At 39.8% G+C, this 23,917-nt stretch overlaps 1 protein-coding gene across 1 annotated transcript; it reads right to left on the reverse strand.

The window, feature by feature from the left end:
- Positions 1–9,769: 9,769 nt before the first annotated feature.
- On the reverse strand, positions 9,770–23,149 carry TMEM128 (transmembrane protein 128). Its single transcript, XM_020992289.2, has 5 exons — positions 22,944–23,149; positions 19,056–19,197; positions 17,107–17,265; positions 12,695–12,802; positions 9,770–10,445 (listed from the first exon to the last, which is right to left on the reverse strand). The coding sequence occupies exons 1-4, from the start codon at positions 23,053–23,055 to the stop codon at positions 12,703–12,705; spliced, it is 513 nt and encodes a 170-aa protein (XP_020847948.1). The 5' UTR covers positions 23,056–23,149; the 3' UTR covers positions 9,770–10,445; positions 12,695–12,702.
- Between the last annotated feature and the right edge of the window lie 768 nt (positions 23,150–23,917).

Raw genomic sequence — 23,917 nt, forward strand, 5'->3', positions numbered from 1 at the left:
GCCTGGCAGGCAGAGGAAGACCCTCTGGGAATCGTGAAGGAAAAGTTGAGCTGGCCTCTTCTTCAGTCCTTTCCACCAGCCGAGCCACCACCACCCCTACCCGCCCTACCCCAGAGCCAGTGACCCAGCAGTTCAAATGCCCTTGAGGGAATGGAGGCGCTGTCCGCTGTGCTGGAGGGGACTGGAGAAAGGGCTCACTATTCCTACAGCCCTCGACGCAGGAGGCCTCCCAACCGCTGATCCCGAATTCAGTGGGAAAGAAAAATGAGAAGAAAAGATCCCAGTCAGCGGGCGTTGGCTTATAAAAGCCGCCGACCAAGGAAAGGATAATTACACGGCAGCTAATAGCTACCTTCCCTACCCTCCGCTGCCTTTTGTATCAATCTTTTTTTTGTATCAGGCTCTTGGCTTTCTTCCCACTCTCTTTTTTTGTCTGTCTCCCTCACACGTTTGCCTGGTTCCTGTTTAAGTCTGTTTGACTCTGGCTTATCTGGGTTGACCGATAGACTTTCCAGTTGTTTGGCAAAGTGGAGTATCCAGCCAGAAAGACACAGCCTAAGGGGCTATGGGGGAGAGGGAGAGAGAGAGAGAGAGAGAGAGAGAGAGAGAGAGAGAGAGAGAGAGAGAGAGAGAGAGAGAGAGAGAGAGAGAGAATATGTCTATGGGTGTGTGTGTATAGTATATAACGATAATGTGTGTATGTGCATTGCAAAGCAAAACAACTTTGAAATGCTTAAGAACTCTGATCAATGCAATGTCCAACCATGTCTTCAAAGGACATGTGATGAAACATGTTATCTACTTCTTCACAGAGAGCTGATGGATGGACTCAGGTACAGAAAGAGACATATCTTTGGAGAGGGCAACTGTGGGGATTCATTCTTGACTATGCATAGTAAAAGGGGTTTTTTTCCCTCTTTTTTTTTAAGTTGAGAGGTATAGGAAGGAGAGCATGGGCTAGCAATACAGATGTCAGAAAAGTGAAACTTTTTTTTGTATATTTATAGAAGAGAAAGAAGTTCAAAAGTAATCACAAAAATGCAGGACAAGTTTAAAAGTAACATGTGGAATTTGTTATAAGCTTTTTAAAAAGCCATATAAAATGGAGGTTCACAATTTCATATAAAATTCTCTTTTTATGTTTGATGTGGATATGGAAATTTTTGGGGGGTGTTTTAAGTTTTTTAAAAAAAAAGTTAGAGGGGCAGCTAGGTGGCTCAGTGGATAGAGCACCAGCCCTGAAGTCAGGAGGACCTGAGTTCAAATCTGGCCTCAGACCAAACACTTGACACTTGCTAGATGTGTGACCCTGAGCAAGTCACTTAACCCCAATTACCTCACCCAAAAAATAATTTTTTTAAAAGAAAAAAGAAAAACAAGAAAGTGCAAGTGAATATGTGTTGGAGGGGGGGAAAAGGGCTAGCTCTTGCTAGCTCCTTCATCACACCCTCCAAGACCTTCTTATAAACAAGGAAATGCTCCCACTGTCCAAAGCAAAGAAAGTCTTAGAACCTGAGATTATTTCATAATATTTGCATAGTGTTTTGCAAACCTTAAGGTGCTATATAAATGCTAGTCATCATTATTAAGGTAGCTAGGTGGTGCAGTGGACACAGCACTGAACCTGGGGTGAAGAACCACCTAGTTCAAATCTGGCCTCTGACACTTACTACCTCTGTGACCTTGGACAAATCACTTCGTCTTTGTCTGCTTCTTTTTCCTCACCTGTAAAATGAAGGTAATAATAGCACCTACCTCCTAGGGTTCTTGTGAGGATGTGAGGTCTCTTATTCTACAGATGACAAAAAAAAAAAGGCCAGGAGAGGCCCAGAGAGATCGATTCAAAGCTACACAAGAGAGAAAGGAGACTAAATCTCCAGACTCACAGTCCATTTGCTCTTTCCACTATACACCCACTGGCCTGGGGACGTGTACTAACGGACATAAAGACAGGAGCACAAAGTAGCATTTATACAGGGCTTGGCATTGTCTCATTTCGTCCTCACAAGCCTTAGAGGTGCAAGTTCAAGCATCCCCATTTCACAGATGGAGAAACTGAGCCTCAGAAAACTGAAGTGATTTGTCCAGTGTCACACGAGTAAGCAGCAGAAGCAGGCTTCCAACCCTCCTCATTTAATCTGTGTCCTGCTCTTCTTCAATCTATCACAAATTCTATAATGGTATGGCCATGAACTTTCCACCCCAGCTGAACCAGTTCCTTTTTTTTTCTCATAAGAATAAGATATAGAATAGAATAGAAATTCTACCCCATCCCCATTGATTTCTCTATTTTTTTGGAAGAAAAAATTATAATTAAAGCAAGTCAATAAATCATTAACTGCCCCAGCAGATGTCTACTTGAGCCTTTCTGCATGTTGCTAAACTGGTCCTCGGGCAGCAAACAAGACAGTGGCCTGTACTTCCAAGATTCTTCAGCTGGGTAACATGTCAGAGCTTGAAGTCCACTGGCCCAGCCTATGAAGACACAGTCACCTGCACAACAGTGATGAGGCAGCATCAGAGAACTTCAAGGTAATACATTAATCATACAATCCCTAAAGGGAAATGGTGGAAAGTTACGGAGAGCTGGGAAGAAAAGTCTTCTTTCCTTAGCTGTGTGACCCTGGGCAAGTCACTTAGCCCCAATTGCCTAAAGAAAAAAAGGCTTCTTTCCAAGGTAAATTTGTGCTAGCATAATTCTGAGTGAAGATGGGGAAGAGAAAAATGGGTAGAGAAAAGATCAGTCAGTAAGGAAACAAACATTTATTAAGGACCTACTACGTGCCAGGCAGTATATTAAGTGTTGATGATACAAAAAAAGGCCAGAACAGTCTCTGCCCTCAAGGAGCTCGCATTCAATGCCACAAATTTTTGTAAGGTTTTGGCAGTATTTTCTTTTGAAATTCCCACTGGAATCAACAAATGTTAGTGTTATAAGATGCTTTAATTTTGTCCTTAGTGTTTTTCACGAGATTTAGCTCATTCCTGGCATCAGGGAATTGTTACTGGCTCTGTTACTCACTACTTGTTTGACTTTGACCAAGTCATGTCACTTCCCCGTGCCTTGGTTTCCTCATTTGTAGAATGAGGAGGAATGGCAAACCACTGCATATCTTTGCCAAGAAAACCCCAAATGGGATCACAAAGAGTCAGACAGGAGTGAACAACAACAAAGGTCCCTTCCAGATCTAAACAGATGACCCTCCTTGTCAGAACTATCAGTTTTTAAAGCTCTTCATAATCTGGTCTCTTCCTACCTTTCCCAATCTTCTTACACTTGACTCCCCTTAATATACTCTACAACCTCCTTGTTGTTCCTCCCACAAGACCCTCTACTCTCAACTTTAAGCATGCCTGGTGCCTGGAATGCTCTTTCCTCACTTCTGCCTCCTGGCTTCCCTGGTTTCAAGTCTCAGCTAAAATCCCACCTTCTGCAAGCTTTTTTTTTTTAATTTGGTTAGACAATGGGGTTAAATGACTTGCCCAGGGTCACACAGCTAGTAAGTGTTATGTATCTGAGGTCTGATTTGAACTCAGGTCCTCCTGAATCCAGGGTCAGTGCTCTATCCACTGCACCACCTAGCTGTACCTTTGGGTTTTTTTTAATAAGCTTTTCCTGATCCCCCTTAATGCTTGTGCCTTCTCTCTTATTTCCAATTTATTATCTATACTGTATTATATACATATAATACATATTGTATATATATATATATATATATACACACAAAAAAAAGACATACATACATGTGTATGCACATACACTTACATCTATCTTTTCTGTACAGTTATCTGACTGTTGTCTCCCCGTTAGAGTGTAAGTTCCTTGAAGGTAGGGCTTAGTTTTGCCTAGCACTTAGCAGGGTACCTAGCACATTATGAGTTTTGGTCTGTTGACTGTCTTCAGAATCTTGTTCATTAATGTCTCCCATATCTCCTAGGTTAACTTCCCCTATACAATTTTAAACCATGAAATCATTTATCTGAACACTTTGAAATCTATCCTCCTAAAATTCAGGGTACATGTCAGAATATGCCCCAGTATCCTCTCCTCTTTCAAAAATTCTAAGATGGAATGGGGTGTGTGTGTGTGTGTGTGTGTGTGTGTGTGTGTGTGTGTGTGAAATGCTCACTAAGGCAAGAGCTAGAAGTAACCTTAGAATCATCTAGAGCAGTGGTTCTTAAAGTGTGGACCAGGGACCCTTTCAGTGACTCCTAAGGTCACAGCTATTTTCATAATAATACTAAGATACTTTAATTTTGAATATGATAAATTTCATTAGACAAAACATCAACAAAAACTCTTTGGGGGGGTCCTCAATTTTTTTCTGAATGTAAAGGGGTCCCAAGACCAAAATATTTGAGAACTGTTGTCCTATGGAAAAGTGCGTAGGGCTTAACATGCAAGGCAGACTTCTTAGTACTACCCAAATTATAGAGAAGTTGTATGTGCTATTGCTGTCATTGTATTCTCACCTACTGCCTTCCTTGTCTCTGACTTGGGGCTTAGCAACTTTTTTTTAATGTTTTTATTGATATTTTTGGTTTCTTACATCACCATAGCTATCCCAAGTATCTCTCCTCCTCATTTAGCAACCTTTTAATCAGAGGATTTAGAGCAACTCTCTCATTTAGGATGAGCAAAGGCCCAGAAAGGCCTTGCCTTAAGATCATGCTGGTAATAAGGGGAAGAGCCGAGATTTGAACCCTATTCTCCCGCCTCCAAATGCAGTGCTCCTTCCTATATACTCTTCAGTTAACTCTGAGCTTCTGCGTTCCTGTTTATTATACTTTCTTTATGCCAGATCATGATCTCTTTTCTGATGCCGATCTGCTTATTTTTTCTGTCTAATGATTTGCCTTAATCTTCTTGACCTTGGACCCTATCAAACTCTGATAAACTCTGCTGTAGACAGAAGATCTCTAGAATGCAGGGTGTTACAAGAACCCAGTGTGTTACACCATGTGGGGGTGAAGAGTGCTATCTATAATAAAATTGATTTGAATTTCATCTCCTCTCCTTGGTTTTATACAACCTTTGGTAAAGATGTAAATAGGGATTAGATTGAGCAAAAGTAAAAGGTTTAAATGACCTTCTATTAGTCATACAACTGGCATTTGACAGCATTACATCCTCTTGGGTTAAAAAGATGGAGAAGTCATCACTTCAAGTAGGTGGAGGCCCTGTGTCACTGGACCACCTGACAAAAGAAAAAGGGCTCAGCCCTCAATCACCACTTAGAACCCAGTTAGGTCAGAAGCCAAGGCTGTCACTGAGACCCTGCTCCAGGACCTACTCCGTAGTTTACCTTAACCAGAACTAGGATAGTGGGGGTCCTAACTCCAGCCCTGGCCCCTCCCTAAGATTGGGTTTGAGGCTTCCTTGGAATGTATAGCCAAGCACAGCAGCACCTAATCTGCCCTGTATCTGAGGAGTGTGAAGCCTTTCCCCTCCAGCACTCACACACCAGGCACCTATTAGAAGAACCCTGTCTCAGACACTAGGGCTAAATGGAAACTATCCTCCATCTATAGGGTATCTTCTGGGCATCATTCAACCCCTGAGATCTGAGGATAAAGAAAAAGAACTGGCACTAAATATGAGTTGTCAGGCCCCATTTACTGACCCAGTGGTCCAACCCAGCCTCCCTCATGCCTCAGAGACCCTTCCTCTATAATGAACAAATTCCCCTTCATCCTAGTTCTCTAGTGTTTGGAAATGGGGAAAAAAAAGGCTTATCTCACAGTGCCATCACAGACACTGCATTCCATCATTCAAATCAGTTAAATTCAACATGTGACCTTAGAAGGTGGGTTACCCAGTTAACTAGTACTTCCCCCCATACTATGGTTAGCAAATTCCCACCCCCTCTGCTAATCCTAGTAATTTAACTGCCATCTACTAAGTCAAATTTTTTCTTTGCGTGGCCTACTCATCACCCACTCCAGCCCTACTCTGTTTCAGTCCTTATCTCCTCTGCCCTTTGTCTTCCATCGGGGCCTTCTGTGGCACTCTATCATTAACATATCAAATTCCCTTTCATCCTCTTCCTCTCACACTCTTTCCATATTCTCATGTTCTTGGGAATGTGTCTTCCCTCTGGAAGACCCTGCATCCCTGGCCACCCCCTCCATTCTTGGCCCAAGGTGTCAGAAGTGGGCATGCTCCTTGTTCCCCGCTGCCACATTCAGACTGTGTCTTCTGATGCCATCATTAACCACTCCTGAGACTTACCAAGCCTTTCTGTTATCACCCAGTACTGAGCCCAGCTGCTGTAACTACTGACCTCCAGATCACTCTCACACTCTGCCCTCATACTTTGGGAGTTCAAAACGTATACTAATATTCCCTCTGATCCTCTAGCTTATAAATTCATCAACTTCAACTCCTATGATGTAGAACAGAAGTGTCAAACTCACAGCTACTGGCCAATTCCCCAGTGCAAGCAGAATGAGATGAAAATGTAACTGAGAAATGTTTAGCAAGATAGATGAAAATACAACATAATGTTAATTTGTGGTTTTATAAGTCAATATGTGGCTGCAGGGATTTGTTTCTATTTGAGTTTGATATCATCGACATATATTTTCATCCCACTCTAGTCACCCAAAAGGATGATCACACCTTACAGAATCTCAACCTCACCCATAATTGTACTAATCTCCATGATCCCAAGCTGTGAAATTGTTCTGTAATTATAACCTCATTTTTACATTTCTCCCTCTGCCTTACTTCTGCTAAGCCTAAACCTGTCCATCCCTCTCACTTGACATCCAGTTTATTCCTTCTTGCTTTATTCCTCCAATGCTCCTGCTCTATCTCACCTCCCTTCAATCAGTCCTTACCCTACAGTTGACCAACTGAACTTACCATGTCCCTTAATCTTGGCGGGGGGGAGGGTTGGGGGGTTAAGGCAATCAGGGTTAAGTGACTTGGCCCAGGGTCACACAGCTAGTAAGTCATGTCCCTTAATCTTTTGCCTTCTTGCCTTAACCAAACCTCAATCGTGAATTACCTTTTTCCATGCTGCTGAATACAGCTAAAGGTTGCCTAAAAAAGATGACCAGGCCCACAAAAAATTCATATTATCAAATAATGAGCCGACTCCCTAAACATTCCCAATTCTCTCCATCCTTAACAATCTTCATTCTGCCATTCCCTCATGATATCGTGGCTTATATCTCCTAACAGTGCCTCTGCCTCTAGTCTTCTCTGATTGGTGAGTTCCCAAATCTCTATTTGAAGAAGCACCCATGACAGCCAAGCTTACTCCAAACCTGTTTAAGTCCATGACGGTCTCCTTCTGAACCTCGTCCCAGCTCGTGTACCTTCCCCTCCCAACCCAACTTGCTTTTCAGTCCCTTTCTATATGTAGTCTTTCCCCATTAGAATGTTAACTCCTTGAGGGCAGAGACCATCCCTACTTTTTGCTTGTATTTGTATTCCCAACCTTTAGCAAAGTTCTTGGTACAGCATTGGCTGGTTGGTTATTGTCCTTCATTCTCAAAGCCGACCAAAATGACATCACTATGCTAGAGTCAAGTGACAGTGTGTCCGAGTGTGGCTGATCAGAGCAATATGAGCTCAGAATGTTCTACCACAGGTCAGGCACAGATATTCCAGGCGAACATTTGGTGTGGATTCTCTAAAGTTGCACATCTCGTGTTTCTCTTGAGCTGCTTCATTTCTGCTTTGCTCACAGAGCACAGCACCATCTCTGAAGAGGGCACACTCTGCTGGGTGGTCCTGTATCAGTATCTTCCATGTCACAAATCAGTTCCACAGTTCTTCAGAGAGACCTTGAGAGTGTCCTTGTACTGCTTCTTCTGACCACCATGTGAGCACTTGCTGTGTGTGAGTTGTCCACACAATAATCTTTTGGCAAGCATATATTTTGCATTTGCACAACATGGCCAGCCCATCGAAGTTGTGCTTTCTGAAGCAGAGCTTGAATGCTTGGCAGTTTAGTTTGAGAAAGGATCTCAGTGTCTGGTATCTTACCCTGCCAGGTGATCTTCAGAATCTTCCTAAGACAATTCAAATGGAAGTGATTCAGTTTTCTGGTATGGTGCTGGTATACTGAACACATTTCACAGGCATACAACAATGAGACCAGCACAACAGCTCTGTAGATCTTCAGTTTGGTAGTCAGTCTAACACATTAATCTTCTCTCCTACACTTTCCTTCCGAGCCTCCCAAACACTGAGTCAATGCATGCATCAACTTCATTATCAATGTAAGTTCACTACCAAGGTAAGTGAGTGCATAATAAACACTTCATCACTGAAAACCTGTCTACATGCCCTACCTCCACTTCCTCATTTCCTACTCACTTCTCATCCCATTACAGCCTGGCTTAAAATGTCACTACTCTACTGAAACTGTACCCTCCAATGACCTCAACAATGAACTTTTCTCCATCTTCATTCTCCTTGACCTCTTTGCAGATTTCACAGTTGCTTGATCCTGTCTTCCTAGACATCCTTTCCTCCTTGACTTCTCAGGACACTGCTCTCTCCTAGTCCTTTTGTCTAACCTCTGTCTTCCCAGCTGGATCACTTATCTCCTGCACCTTAAGCTTGGGTGCTGTAAAACACTGCTCATCCTCTTCAGCTCCCATATAATCTATTTGGCCTTAATTTCTCCTTATCTCCATTCACATATCAAATTGCCTGCTGGAAATCCAAGTATGTCCCCAACGCATCCCAAACTCAACATGTTCAAAATGTCTAAGCCTGTCCCTCCTCTAAACCTCTCCATTTCTTTTAAGGTCACAATTATTCTCCTACTCAGAGAGGTTTACATCTTCAGAGTTATCCTTAACTTTCTACTTTCCCCATATCAAATCAGTTACCAAGTTCTATCAATTCTACTTCCCCATCTCTCATCTCTTTTGAACTCATAACCACTACCCTGTTTCAGGGTAACCACTTCCCTAGTTTAAGACCTAATCACCTCTTGCCAGGACTACTAAAATAGCCTCACTGGTCTTCCCAATTCAAGACTTCCTTCTCCAACCCATCCTCCAAGCAGATGCCAAAATGTCCTCCCAAAGCAACAGGTCTGACCACATTAATTTGATACTCAAAAATTTCCAGTGGTTCCCTAGGATAAAAAGCAAAATCCCCAAGCTGAAACCTTCTACAGTCTGACTCCAACCTAATGACTTCATGTATGCTAGACCAGGCAACAAGCTGCCCAGACTTCTGTTTCCTTATCTGTAAAATGAGGGATTTGGACCAAATGGGCTGAGGTCTCTTTCAGCTCTAGATCTAAGATCTTACGAGCTTCACTACAAGTATGTAATTATTTTTATCCTCACATAAGATATGCCTCTTCTGGCTTTTCTATGTCCTTAGGGCTCAGCACTTCCTCCTCTTCAAATTAACCTGTATTTAGTTCTTTGTGTACACATTGCTTCCCACCACCCTCCGCCCCCACCCCAAGGATAAAATGTGAACTCCATGGGAGCACTTGCTAAGCACTATTTCATTTTTGGGTAAGGGAGGGAAAGGGACAATACCAAACTCATAATGTTTGTGGAATTAAATTTATCACAACAAAAAGAATAAACATCAAGGATTTTTTTTCCATGTCACAACATTAAAGCCATATTTTAAATTTCAGCATTTCTATATTTAAATTAGGAATGATTTTTAATGCATCCCTAAACATTTCTCCAACTAACTTAGAAGGGTTTCTCCCCAGAAGGTGACGAAATTCCAGGGTATGCGCAATTAGTAAACACATATTAAAAAAATAAAAAGAGGCACCTTTGCAAAATGTAATTTAATGTTAAGAAAAAATTGTATTAAACTCATTTTAAATGGCTAAAAAACCCTAACATTAAACAAATACAGAAAACTTGGCATAATCATTTACACAAGAAATAATTTAATATTAAGAGGTACAGAAAAAGCACAACTTTTAATAAGAACTCTCATTTAACAAAAAAATTGTAAAAATAAAGTATACCACAATTACTCTAATGAGTTTTAAAGGCACAGGACAATGTAATTCTTTTAAAGATACATGGAGTCAACACACAAAATTACATATCTACCCCCAAAGAGGGGCAGAAATAAATTAATCATTCAAACAAAATACTGGGAATGCATTCTAGAGCAAGAATATAAATTTCACTTTTACCCACAGACCTGTTAGAATCTTTAAATTATATCACTTTCCCCTACTCATTAAAATTCAGATTGCAATTTTCAACAAGTCATTTAGATGTTAACAGTAATCTGTACAATTCCACAACTCAAAGCTCAGGGCTGTGCTAAAAAGAGAGAATCCATCTTGATTTCAAATAACTGTCTATTATAACACTTTTCCAAGTGAAACTCTTTTCAGAGGCAAAAATACTTTATGGCTTGCTCCATTCTTCATCCACATTCTGTTTTATTCTTCATCCATATTAGTGTTTACACATTTGCTTCAGACCTAAAACCGAAAAGAAAGACATCATTTAAATTCCCCCCAAAATAAGAATTTTAAATCAATTATGATGTTTTTTAAAAAACGTAAATATTCAAAATAGTATTTTACAATTTCATCATTATTCAAAGCTTCTGATAGCCCAGACATCAGGCACCTAGCCACCCTGCTACACGTACCCAAGTCGAGGACCAGAGTTTTAACTATTCAAGAGAGTAAAAGCTGTCCTCATCATGAGCTCCACTCTACCCTTCCCTGCTTTTTTAGTCCATGCCCTCTGCTCTTTTCTCCTTACATAATTTTAACTCTATAGTTAACCAGTTCAATTCAATTCTATCTCCTACCCTAGAACTCCATCACCTGGTACAACACACTCATGCCTTGGCAAGCTGCAACCTAGGTTACCCTCACCATCACCTTTCTTTGTTCCTACTCTTTTGCCGAATAATGCAGGAAAAAGACAACTATGCCAACCGAGTCCAGCACAAATATATATTACCTAATCTCATCTGAGTCCTCAACACTGTATAGCAATGTATTTATTTTTCTCTGATTAATTAATGCACTCTATACAATGGCTATTCCAAACCTTCTCTTCTCTCTTCAAGACAACAATACTGCCATCCATAACAGATATCCCTCACTCCCTGATGAGAGACTAAGGACCTCACTTACACTTTAAGAAGAAAATAGAGGGCATCTGTCATGAGCTGCCTCTTCTCCTTAATTATAAACCTAAAACTCCTCAACATCATCTCCCACTCTCTAAACATTGACAAAGAGGTGGCCACTCTCCTTGCCAAGGCCAATGCCTCTACTTGTGCCCTTGATCCCACCCTGTCCTATTTCTTCCAGTAACTCGTCCCTTTATACATCCCTTCTCTCTCTAATCTTTTTAATAAACTGATTCCTTCCCTTCTCCTAACATGCCCACACATCCTGCATGCTTAAAAAAAATCTTCTCTTGAAGACTTCCTTGCCATTCCCTCAAGCTTTAGTCCCACATCCCTTTCCCAGTTAAACTCCTAAAAAAGTCATTTATACTGGCTTCCTCCACTTCCTTACCTTTTGTTGTCTTCCAACCCCATACCATTCTACTAAAACTCCTCTCTCCAAGGTTATCAATGATCTATTTGCTAGATCCAATGGCCTCCTAATTTTCGACCTCTCTACATAGCTTTTGAAACTGCTGACAGCCCCTTATTCTTTGATATTCTTTTCTCTCTGGGTTTCAAGACAATGTTCTCTCCTGTCTGACTACATCTTCTCAGTTGCCTTTGCTGGATCACTATTCATGTCTCACCCACTAGGAGTAAGTATACTTGAGGGCTCTATCTTGGGTTTCCTGCCTCTATCCTTTTTCAGTGAATATCAATTTCTATGGTTTTATTAATATCTCTATGTAAATGACTCAAAAGTCTATGGATTTAAACAAAATCCCTCTCCTACACACAGTTACCATCACTAGCTGCCTACTAAACCACACCAACTGGATGCTGGAATACACATCTCAAACTCAACAAGTCCACAACAAAACTCATTATCTTAGGGGCAGCTAGGTGGCACAGTGGATAGACCACCGGCCTTGGAGTCAGGAGGACCTGAGCTCAAATCTGACCTCAAACACTCGACACTAGCTGTCTGATCCTAGGCAAGTCACTTAACCCTGACTGCCTCACCAAAAACAAAACAAAACAAGCAAAAAAAACCCCTCATTATCTTTCCCCCTAAACCCATTCTGCCTTCTAAATTCCCTGTTTGGGTCAAGAACACCATCATTCTTCTATTCACCCAAGTTTGCAACCTCAGAGTTACCCTTTATTTTTTACCCTCCCTCATTTTCAGGGGCCAAGTCCAGTTGATCTCTCTCCACAATCTCTCTCATATCCATGCCCTTCTCTCCACTCACCTAATCAGCACTCTAGTTCAAGCCCTCATAATTTCTTGCCTACATTTCCGCAATAGCTTCCTACTGACCTCCACACTTCCAGTCTCTTCCCCCACCAATCTATCTCCACAGGGCTACCAAATTGATTGGTATACTTTTGTTCCAAACTTGAAAGACATAAACAAAAGGAAAACCTCACTCTTCCTCATCCTGAATCACACATCCTGATTCAGAAATATCTAAAAAGAAACCGACCATTAATAACATTTCAAAAGTAGGTTGCTACATTTTTCAAATCTTAAAATATCACAAAATAAAACAGCATTAACCTGGTGCTTCAAATTCCTATTTCATGAATTATTATTACCTTGAATATCAGCCAAGGAGGGAGACAAGCATTATAGCACCCATAAACTGGGTAAATAATATCAAAGGAGTGAAAAGTGTCCATACAGGCCATAAGGCAATGTTGAAACTGAAAAGAAAAGGAAAAAAATGAGTCGGTTTCACTTTTTTAGAATAATATCTGTACAAAGGAATTTTTAATCCAGTTTAAGTTGTGTCTAAAAAAGACCTCATTTTGTATACTGCTTGAAAATATCCAACAAATAGCTACTACCTTGGTTCAGGCCCTAATCACTTCTCACCTAAATTATTGCCTTCTAATTGGCTTCCTGCCTTAATTGTCTCCCCATCTCAGTCCAGTCCAGTCAAAAAGCATTTATTAAGCACTTAGTATATGCCAGGAACTATGCTAAGTGTTGGAAATGAAAAAAAGGCAAGAAATAAATTGAATACATTTTCCCTTAGCATTAAGGTTTTTTCAAAACCTTTTTTTTTTTTACTTAATGTCTTTTTGGGTGGGTGGGAGTAGGATATGTTGGGAAATAGAGGTAGTAAAAAAATTTAAGTGAATAGAAAACAAATTAACTTTAATTCTGTAAAGAATTTTTAAATGTTTCAACTATAATTATTTCTATAACATTTTTATGAGATAGAATTATCAGCAGAGGAATAGTCCTATTACATTAGACATGAAATAATTCAATACCCTAAAATTTTGGGCTATGCAAGTAAATTTTATATATATACTGCAATTAGTTTCACTGGCAGCAAAGCTCTAGGAAACAAAAGGTACTATTCCACTGTTCCCTTCTGTTCTTTTTCCCATGTCCTGATGAGGTTCTAGTGAAAGAAAGGGAAAAGAAATGCATTGTGTAAAATGTTAAAGAAGTACTTAATTCAGCCCTGAAGATTGGGGGGGAGGGGTGATTTTGCAGTAAATTGTCTTGACCCTAAAAGGAATCAGTTTTATACTCCCTGTATGTTATCTCATACCCTGTCTTCTCTAACTACTGAAAGGGCTTCATTGACAAAAATATTTACCTTAAGTGAGCTTCTATAAATGTCTTTCTTTTCTTTGGAGGCTGTATTTAGTTACACGCCTAAAACCATAGCAACAGATCTCAATGTGGAAATATATCTTTCACTCTATCTAACACTCCAAAAACCTGCAGAGGTCCATCTGACTAGATGACAAATGAATTATGTTGAGCAAAAAAATGAATACTCCTCATACTAGCTGGTCCAAATGTTCAACAGTGGGGTAAATAAGTATAGTTCTAACACTTTGTGTTCCCCCCAAAACTTTGCAAGAAAATGGTACTTCTGTAGAGAGGAAGCGGATGACTTCCTCAGGTAAAAGCATAAAGGTTTTACACTCTGGAAATGTAAATAGTTTGACTTTTTTCCCCCAGCATAGTTAAAATTATATCACTTCACCTAGCAATTTTTATTTAATTGCAGTCAAGTGTGACTCTCAGTATCATTTTATTGATAACACAATAATGAAAATTAACACTCATTAATTCCTAGTCTCTTCCTTCAAGAAACTTTTATTTCACTTGTGTCAGAAATTCCCCCAATGGTACAGGCCACAAAACCCTTTACCATTCTCATGAGTTACTGTAACCAATAAAATTAATCATCTTATGCCCAACTTTCTAATGATGAGTTGCTCCTAACTTAGCTAAGATTGGTGCTTAGAAAACAAACATTCAATAGAAGTAGCTTCTACTCTCCCACTAGAAATTTTAAAATACGTAATTCAATTGAATTCAAATACTACATGAAGATAAATGTGAAAAACATCCTGATTTCTATGTTTTAAATTAAATAAGAAAGTCAATTAGTAGTCACTCAATCTCTTTATAAAGTAAAGTCACATGGCAGCTAAGGACTATACAAGTTTAGAATATAAACTTTCTTGCCAAACATTATAGAAGATAATGGAAGAGTATTACTTTAAGTATCACCTCGAAAAATAGTCACAAGTGCCAGTGGAAAAAATGAGCCTGTACAAAACTTGGCATAAAGCACTAAGCCAAATCACCCCAAAAACATTATACTAAAACTGAAAGAAGGAAAATAAAGAGACAAAATATAATTTGCCAACATTTCTACAACAAACTATTTTCATCATCAAAGACAGTGGACCTATATTTGAACTCTAATCTACTAGTCCCTGATATGTTTATAAAGTAAAAATGGCACTAAAGAAAATGAAATTGAGAAAAGGGGATGGGGGCAGCTAGGTGAGGCAATGGATAAAGCTCTGGCCTTGGAGTCAGTTCAAATCTGACCTGAGTTCAAATCTGGCCTCAAATACTTTGACACTTACTAGCTTTGTGACCCTGGACAAGTCACTTAACCCCAATTGCCTCAGCAAAGAAAAGAAAAGAAAAGGGGATGGTACCGAGAACAGGTACAGCCAGAATAAATCTGTTCTAGAAACAAAACATTTTGAAAACATTAAGGGATAAATGTCCAAAGATATCTGAAAAGAGAGCATACTAAAAGACTGAAAAAAAAATATCAGATGATATTATTACACAAAGGTGATCAATATCTTAATTATCTCTACAAAATCTTTATAAAAATTGGTTATGCACGTATCGAGGTTATCTGATAAAAATACGAAAGGGAAGAGGCAGGCTTCTCTATAGAAGATGACATCTTCAAAGTCACACAAATGACTTAAAGGTAGAGCACATACAAAATCTCTAAGTGTTTACTATTTGATTATAAAAATCATCTGATAAGTCTAAATGCAATCTTAAAGACTGTCCTCCAACAAGTTATCTCCCATGTATATGTTAAGATCATATGATGGTTTTGATAACTTTATTCAATGATCTTATTAATATAAAGGAAGGCATAAAAGAAAGAGACATGCTCATCAAAGTTATTTTTTGATCTCAAGAAAGTGTCTTGCACCCAGTCCCACATGGTAACAGGATTACCTAGAGATAGTAAGGTTTTCCAGATCCTACTTGTATATAGCGTGATGATGGTATTAATTCCCACACCATAAGGGCTTCTTAATGAAATCTATGACCACTCAAAAAAGATTGGTTTAACAATCCACACAGGAAAAAAAACTAACAGATGAAGCCTACAGCTACTAAGGCAGTATATCAAATCAAGCCTGGAGCTGAGCAGAAGAAAGGGGGAAAGACTGCATGTGGAAAACTACAATGCAATCTCAATTTGCTTCCAAACCTAAAAGTCCATTTTTTTTCAACAACCACATGCTTTTGATTATACTACATGGATAGAAAATGTTACAACAATTAAAGGATCATTGTTGTAAGTGGCCCAAAGGGAAACACAGAAATAAATGATGGAAGCAAAAAGGCAACATACAATCAGCAATGGCTTACATACAAGAAGTGGTATAAAAGGTCTATTTAGGACACAGGCTAGGAATATATAAAAAGAAAAGTATGGCCTACGTACTGTGGTGGTCCCCAGCTAAGGTAAACACAACAAAACAACATAGTGAAAGGTCCCCAACATGTAGGGTGGGGTCCTTTACTGAAAATTTATAGGACAAGAATTGAGCAGGATGAGAAGACATGGATAGGTTGTGTCTAAACTCACAGTGGGAGTACCCACACATTAATTAGATCATGGATCCACTAAAATAGTAAAGAATGAAAAGAAGATGGCAACTGTTATCTCAGCAGAAGAAGAAAAACATACTTCCTTCTCAGTAGAGAGGGGAGGTGCTCACAGATACAGAGTGCTGCAGACACTGTCAAACATAGCTAGTCTCTGTGCTGCTTGGTTTTGCTCACTTTTTCTAAGGATTGTAGGGAGGGCATAATGGAAAATGGTTCTGGCATAAAAAAATAAAAGGCACTAAAGAAATTTTAGGAAAAACAACTACATTGCCATGATTAGCACAAGTACTGTACTTTTGGAAACAGAAGAAGTGCTACAATATATGAAATGGAAATTTGTAGGTTTCCATGACAACTGATCAATATAACTCTACTTCCTCCACTACTAATCCTGGTAAATTCCTCCCTTGCCTGGCCTGGCTCTAAGATGACCTTTATCCCAGGTATACTTCCTCCTCCCTGTGGTCTGCACCCCACCCCAGATTGCCTCTCTCTGCCTGCAGTGGCTAGTCCATCATCAGCACAGAAAGCTCACAATGTCGTAGAGCGGATTTCGCCGTTGTCTCAGCAGCCATACTCAACATAATCTCCGCTACCTATGACCCACCTGCAAATATTGCTAGTTATAGCAATTCTGTCAGTTTCCAAATTTTAACAATTTATAACTATACCAAAATCAATGCAGTATAAGATGTCAGGGTCTCAGATACAGAAAAAAAGAGAGGCATAAAGATCTACTTTAAAATTTTATGTTATTTTTTGAAGTTTTTCCAGAAATGAGATATTATTGTGTTTCCTATCAAAACTTACTTACCAAATTCCTGCTAAAATGAAAGTAGCAGTTGTAAGAGGTATCAGTACTGGATATTTGACATCATAGTCTCCAATTCCACAATACCATTCCAGATACAATATGCAGTAAAATGCAATAGCTAAACTTGTGATCAAAAGGCTGATACCAACCAGAAGCCACCTGAAGGAAAAAAAGAACAGTGAACAAAGGGCTATAAACTTCAAATATGTCATCAATTAACATGAAATCAAAACCACTTCCTATACATTATCAATTAAAGAAAAACAAAAAATACTGGAGAAAATAAAGCAGTCTGAAGACTGACTCTGCCCTTGAGAACCTTGCAATCTTGTTGGGAGGCCAAGGCATAAACACATGAAAGAACTCAAAAGCAACATAAGATAACAATGCTTGGGTGCACTGGGCAGACGGGGATGGTAGTGTGCAGTGACCATGAAAAGGAGACTGAGTAAGATTAGCCTAGATAACCAGGAGAACCAAGGGACTGAAGTGTCATGAAAACGAAGGTGTTTGAGAGGAGGGAATGGTGAAAAGTGTCAAATTCAGCAGAAACCAAAAAAGGATGAGAATATTGGTTACGGCCAGAGTGAAGTAAACAAAACTAAAGAAACATTATACAAAAAAGACTAAAATAATATACATTGAAAAGATAAAAAAAAACTCAAACCATTTTGTTTAATGTTAAGTAACTAATTTTAATGACCACCCAGCCCCATAAAAGACCTGAAAAAATGTAAAAGTAAGGACTACGATCTTGTGATGTTAAATACAGTCAGACACAATGTATTGGTTAGTTTTTCTAAATTATTTTTAACTCTATTTTTAAAGAATCTTTGTTAACAGGGAGGAAACTGAAGCTCAGAGAGATGAAGCAACTTTCCCAAGGGGATGCCACCTTATCATCTGACTCTAAACCTATTCCTCCCTCTGCCTCTCAGAAGTCCAATCTTCAAACCCCTACCCCATATTCATGGCCTAGCCACATTTCTCAGGCCCAGCTCAGCCACAAAAACCTCTGACACTTTTCTGGACAGAACCTTCTCACACGTCCCTTCTTCTTTCTCTAAGCCCTAGAGCACTCAGTGCTCACAGATGATCTCTGAGAACGGGAAATCAGTCAATGTCATATTATTCTTTCTTCTATAATCATGTCAGATTTCACCAAGCAGATTGTAAGGTCCTCGAGAACAAGCACTGTCTTTCATATTTCTTCTATATTCTCCATAGATGCCAGCAAGTAATTGCTGGACTGAATTTGACTTATATATATTAAAAAAAAAACCAAAATACCAAAAAAACCTAGATTCTATTAGAGACTTTTTTTATTCCACTAAACAAAAATATCTTGATTTCTAAAAAATAAACCACAGAAGTGAAAAAGATATATAGAGGCAGCATGTAAAATGGATAGAGAGCTGATCTAAGATCATAAATTGCAAAGGTGCTGATCTGCAGGGATAGAGGGAGTTTTTTTACCCAAGGAATTCCTTCTTACTTATGAAATCACATGTCTGCTCCCTTTCTCTATAAAGATATAATGTTATAGTATGTATGTATGTAATATATATGCCTCACTTTTTAGAATGCACTGTTACAGAAAAATTAGCTGCAATGTGAATTTAATGAAGCACATTTTTTCTCTTATATTAATAATCATAAATGATTCTACTGGGAAAATATTAGGGATTATTTTGTCATCTGGAAAATGATGTTGATTCAATTCATCATCCATCAGAAGTCTGAATCCTTATTAGAAGGCTGTAGTAGAGTTGAAACGTAGTGGTTCTGAAATAACGGGTTTACCCAAAGATATCTACATAATACAGGAATCTTCCCAGTGGGATCATCAAAAGGAACCTATGCTGTTTCACTTGTTGACAAAAGCAAAACATTAAAAATAAAGCAACAGATTCACTAAAATGTTTACTTACGAAACTGAATTTCCTTACCCACTTGTTTGTATGTTTTCTTTCACGGTTTTAAAAAATTCAACATAATATGTGACAACAATGGATGCCAAAATCCAAAAGGCAGAATGGATATTAAGTCTTGGAAGGGGTTTTTCTTTCTTCTCAACAGCTGTAGATTCTTCTGCAAGTAAGAAGAGGTTTTGTCCAATTACTCCATAAAATGAAACAAATCATTGATTTTAAACAAAATACAGTAATATCACTTCAGGTAAAGAACCTAGATTGTCTCTCTCATCTCCAGACTGTTAACATGTAAACATGTTTGTGAGGGGAAAAAAAAAACAGGAGAAAAGGAATATTATTCTCAAAATACTGGACTCATTTCATCTAAATAAATATTTTTGAGGCTAATATCAGTTATATTGGATACCTTCAGAAAAATAGAAGAAAACATGTTGGCAAAATTAGAACATAAACTCTGATCACCCCAAAAACCCTTTCATAACTTCCTCTTACTTGCTTTCTGAAATGCTTTTTTAAAAAGTAAATTCTGAGTCAATGGAAAGAATATTGTGGACTTGAACGAAGGAGACTGTGGTTCTAGTCTTGGCTCTCACAACAACTCTCTCAAGTCACAAATTCTGTGGGACCTGTTTACAAAGTGAGGGGTTGATCCCAGATTTTCTCCAAGTTCTTATCAGCTAAAGTCTAGCATTCTATGATTCTGAATACTGTTAAGGGGTCCCCTGACTTTGTCTTTTTGAGTTGGAATATTTTCCAGAAACACTTAGCTTTAAAAATCACTCAGATACATTACAGCCTCATGAAAATACAGGAGAATCCTTTTATCGAACAGCTTTTGATGAAACAGATTCACATATGTCCTTGATAAAAAAAAAATCACCAAGTATAACCACAGTAGCTATTACATCAAAAAAATTAGAATTTGTCTATTCTTCCTACCAAAATAAAACTTTTCAGTTTGCTCAACTATGGGCTTATTTTTAAAATGTGAAATGCTATTTGATGCCTGTGGCAAATAAGAACCTTAAAGGGCAAAACGTATATCAAACACTGATTTCTAATCCCAGCTTGATCACTAACTTGCCTTGTGGCCTTAGGCAAGTAATTTCACTTCTCTGGGGTTCAGTTCCATCTGTCAAGCAAAGGGTGGGTGAGGACTGAATGAATTTTAAAGTTCCTTCTAGCTCTAACATTCTATGATTCTTTAGCTATGGGAGTATACGTTAAAAATGGATTTTCCCCACATTCTATTAGAAGCAATTCTTAAAATAAATATATAATACCTCAATGAATGAGGAAATATTCATATGGCTTAATGAATAAGTGACCAACTTAAAAACCATTTACTAATAATAAAATGTGTATAGCACTTTATTTCATTTGATCATCACATTAACCCTGTGAGGTAGATGCTATTATTAATTAAGGAAACTCAGGCAAATAAGACGTTAAGTGACTTGTCTAGAATCACACAGCTAGCAAACGGGGTCTGAAGCCAAATTGGAACTTGGATCTTCCTGACTTAAGCAGCTAGTAGAACAATGGATACAGAGTTGGGCCTGGAGTCAGGAAAACCTAAGTTCAAAAACAGCCTGAAACACTTACTATGTGACCCTGGGCAAGTCAGTTAACCCTGTTTGCCTCAGTTTCCTCTTCTGTAAAATAAGCTAGAGAAGGAAATGGCAAACCATTCCAGTATCTTTGCCAATAAAATGCCAAATGGGATCATGAAAATTCAGATATAACCGAAAACTTATCACCAACTACCTGATCGAGTGCTCTATACAATACACTACCAACCTGCCAAAAGCTTATTTATGTGACCGCCCACTGTTAAATTTTCAGTGTGAGCATTTACACCCCGGAAATCAACAAATGCTATAAATCAGGGCTTGATTTACTGTTTTGTTGATTGTCTAGATATATGTAAACAATGGAGAAAATGTTAATAATGCAAATTAAATTTAAAGTGTGTCCTGTTGTTAAACTGGAGTTAAACAGGGAGTTGTTAAACATTTACCAGCACATCCCTGTTTAGTCTATAAAAACGAGACGTTTCAAAAGCTATTCCTGATATCCTCAGCATTCAGAAGATTATGGGAGATTCCTCATGACTGAAACTTTGAGCTATTACATATTTCCCACAAACAATTTTTTTTTGAACTTGAGTACTTTAACATATTTGGTTCAAGAGACTCAAAAAACATTAGTCAGATGGGGCCTTTAGATAGTACTATCCATTTATTTTACATATGAGGAAACTCACATTCAAAGGAGTGACTTACCCCAAACCACAGGGTGAGTTAACAGCAGAGCTAAGACTAGCAACCTGACCTACTTACTAACTCTCAGCCTGATGCTCTGTTTGGCTGCCTACTGTCTACTTGCTTTATTCACAGGGACAAAACTAATCCTCTAAATGAAGGTTATTTTCAGGCAGCCTCCTGGGCAGGACTCACAAGGAAGTGGTACCACACATCCTTCTGAAAAATAGTTTGCAAATTACTTTTCGCATCACAGCCCTGCGAAGTGAGTAGCTCTATTTCCACACAAGGTAACTGAGGGATAGGCACTTAAATGACTGGCAAGGCCCAAGACTCAAATCCAAACTCTCAGGCCAGTGTGTTTTCATGGAGCCACAAAATTCCATTACTGGATCCGAGAGTCCAGTCTCTTCACTGACTGGCTTGCCCAAGATCATTTGCCAGCAGCTTTGTTCTAGACCCAGCCCAAATCCTATATTCTACAGGAAGCCTTTCCCAATAGCCTTTAATTCTGGTGCCTTCCTTCTGTTGATTATCTCCAGTTTGTGCTATATACAGCTTACTTGTACACAGCTGTCGTCATATTGCCTTCCCCCATTAGACAGTCAGCTCCTTGAGGGCAGGAACAGTCTTTTGCCTTTCTTTGTATCCCCAAAGTTTAGCACAGTGCCTGGCACAGAGGAGGCACTTAATACTTGTTTACTGACCCAGGGTCTTGAAAGCCCAGGTTAAGTGAACCACACTGCTCCTACAGGGTGCCTCCAGGAAAGTCAAGGATGGGCACAAGAGCTCTATGGATCAGGAAATTTGAAAGCCAAGCGCTTTAATTTCAACATCTGAATTTAAAATCTTACATTTTAAGCAGGGTCACACTCCTGACCCTGCTGGGACTACAAAAATTTACAGTTTTCTGTATCACTTTTAAGTCTGGCAAAGGTCTTTCCCAACTTCATCTCATTTAATCCTCAACAAGCCCTTGAGGCCAGTGGTAGAAACAGGAGCCAAAGTGGCTGGGATGTCATCCACCAGCATTCGAACTCTGATCCACAAGCTCACAGCTTTTTCCAATTAATAAGGCCTAGAAATGCCACATCAGGGCACCGGGCTTTTCCTATTACCAGAACACGAATCCTGGGTGGGAGCCCTCATTTTCCCAGCATCCTCTGGGACACAACTTGGCCTAGACTTGGTCAGCTGCTACCCAGGCCCCTCTCCGGGCCTCAGTTTCCCCGCCTGTCGGCCTGGCTTTCTCCTAGCTCTAATGTCCCACAGGCCTATAAGGCAGGGTGGATGCCGACTCCTCCTCCTCACGCTGCCCCAGGCTCTAAGTGGGCGCGCGCTCCCAGGGGGAGGGTGCGGGAAGAGAGGGGCGTACTGGAAGGGAAGAGGCGCGCACCCGCGGGGATGGGCGGGGGAAGGAGGAGGAGACGCGCGCGCACTCGCGGGAATGGGCGGGGGAAGGAGGAGATGCGCGCGCACCGCGGAGATGGGCGGGGGAAGGGCACGTGAGGGGCGCGCGCGAGTCACCCCTAAAGGGGCGGAGCCTGTGTCAGAATCCGGGAACTGGTCACTTCCTCCCCGCCTCCAACCCCGGGCAGTTAGGTACCGCTCTGAGGAGTGGGCCTAGCGGACACCTTACCGGCCTCTGCTCCGCGGCCTCCAAGCGCCGAGGCCCCCAGCAAGGACTCGGCCTCCTCCTGGAAGCGCCGCCTCAGCTGGTGGAGTTCGCCCGCTCCCATTACCGTCGCCATCTTGGCCCCGCTACGGAAGTGACGTCATCGAGAGAGATCGCGGGTTCCGCCCACTTTCTCCAGGACTTTCGGTATCCAAATTACCGGGAAGCCGGGGAAGTAGCCGCAAGTCTCTTATCGCACCCTGGCCGTGTTGTTGCCAAAACACATTAGTTTAGGAAGACCTGAATTCAAATTCTGCCTCCAACATAAACTGGCTGCTCCACTGTACGCAACCAGACGACGTTGATATTTGAAGGCGTAAATTGTTTATGGTCAATTACACTGTTTAAAATGCCTATACTAATGATGTTAAAGATTTTATTTAATTTCCTCTATTCCCTATTATAGGCAATTAATTTGATCATTTGTACAAATTTACTTCCCAGGACTGGCAAATAGATTAAAATAACCTTTATGTCATTATACAATTATGTCAAGCCTATTTAAAAGGATACTGGAACCATTCAAATTGTAAACAAGGGTTGCAGGCTCCTGCCTCCCAGTGCCACCTTAATTCACATGCTCTTCCCACCTTAAATGTCTGTGTCCTTTTGATTCCTCGGTCAGACACCTTTTGCCATCTCCACTAATGCAGGCTCACATCTGAAAAACAGATAGAAGATCCATTGGATAACATTTTCTTTTTTTGCTCAAAAGCTCAGCACCCCATCCCCAAAACAAGAATTAAGAGATGATTTTGAAAATCAGATTGGGCATAAAAGCAGAAAGTCTTCAACAAAATGTAGACCTCACCTTATGTTTAAAAAAAAATTTTAAAAAGCATAGGAATAAGTAAAGTCTATCTATACATGTTTTATAGTATCAATATAAAAATCATGAGCTAGCATTATTTGTAACAGAGAAATTAGAAACCTTTCCA

Source organism: Phascolarctos cinereus, unplaced genomic scaffold, assembly GCF_003287225.1.
Source record: "Phascolarctos cinereus isolate Bilbo 61053 unplaced genomic scaffold, phaCin_HiC Scaffold_9;HRSCAF=440, whole genome shotgun sequence".
NCBI lineage: Eukaryota > Metazoa > Chordata > Mammalia > Diprotodontia > Phascolarctidae > Phascolarctos > Phascolarctos cinereus.

Coding starts and splice junctions, on each gene's coding strand:
- TMEM128 (XM_020992289.2), bottom strand. CDS start 23,055: ATGGCGACGGTAATGGGAGCGGGCGAACTCCACCAGCTGAGGCGGCGC. Junction 19,198..22,943: donor AGGCCGCGGAGCAGAGGCCG/GTAAGGTGTCCG, acceptor TCTTACTTGCAG/AAGAATCTACAGCTGTTGAG. Junction 17,266..19,055: donor GAAAACATACAAACAAGTGG/GTAAGGAAATTC, acceptor TTTTTCCTTCAG/GTGGCTTCTGGTTGGTATCA.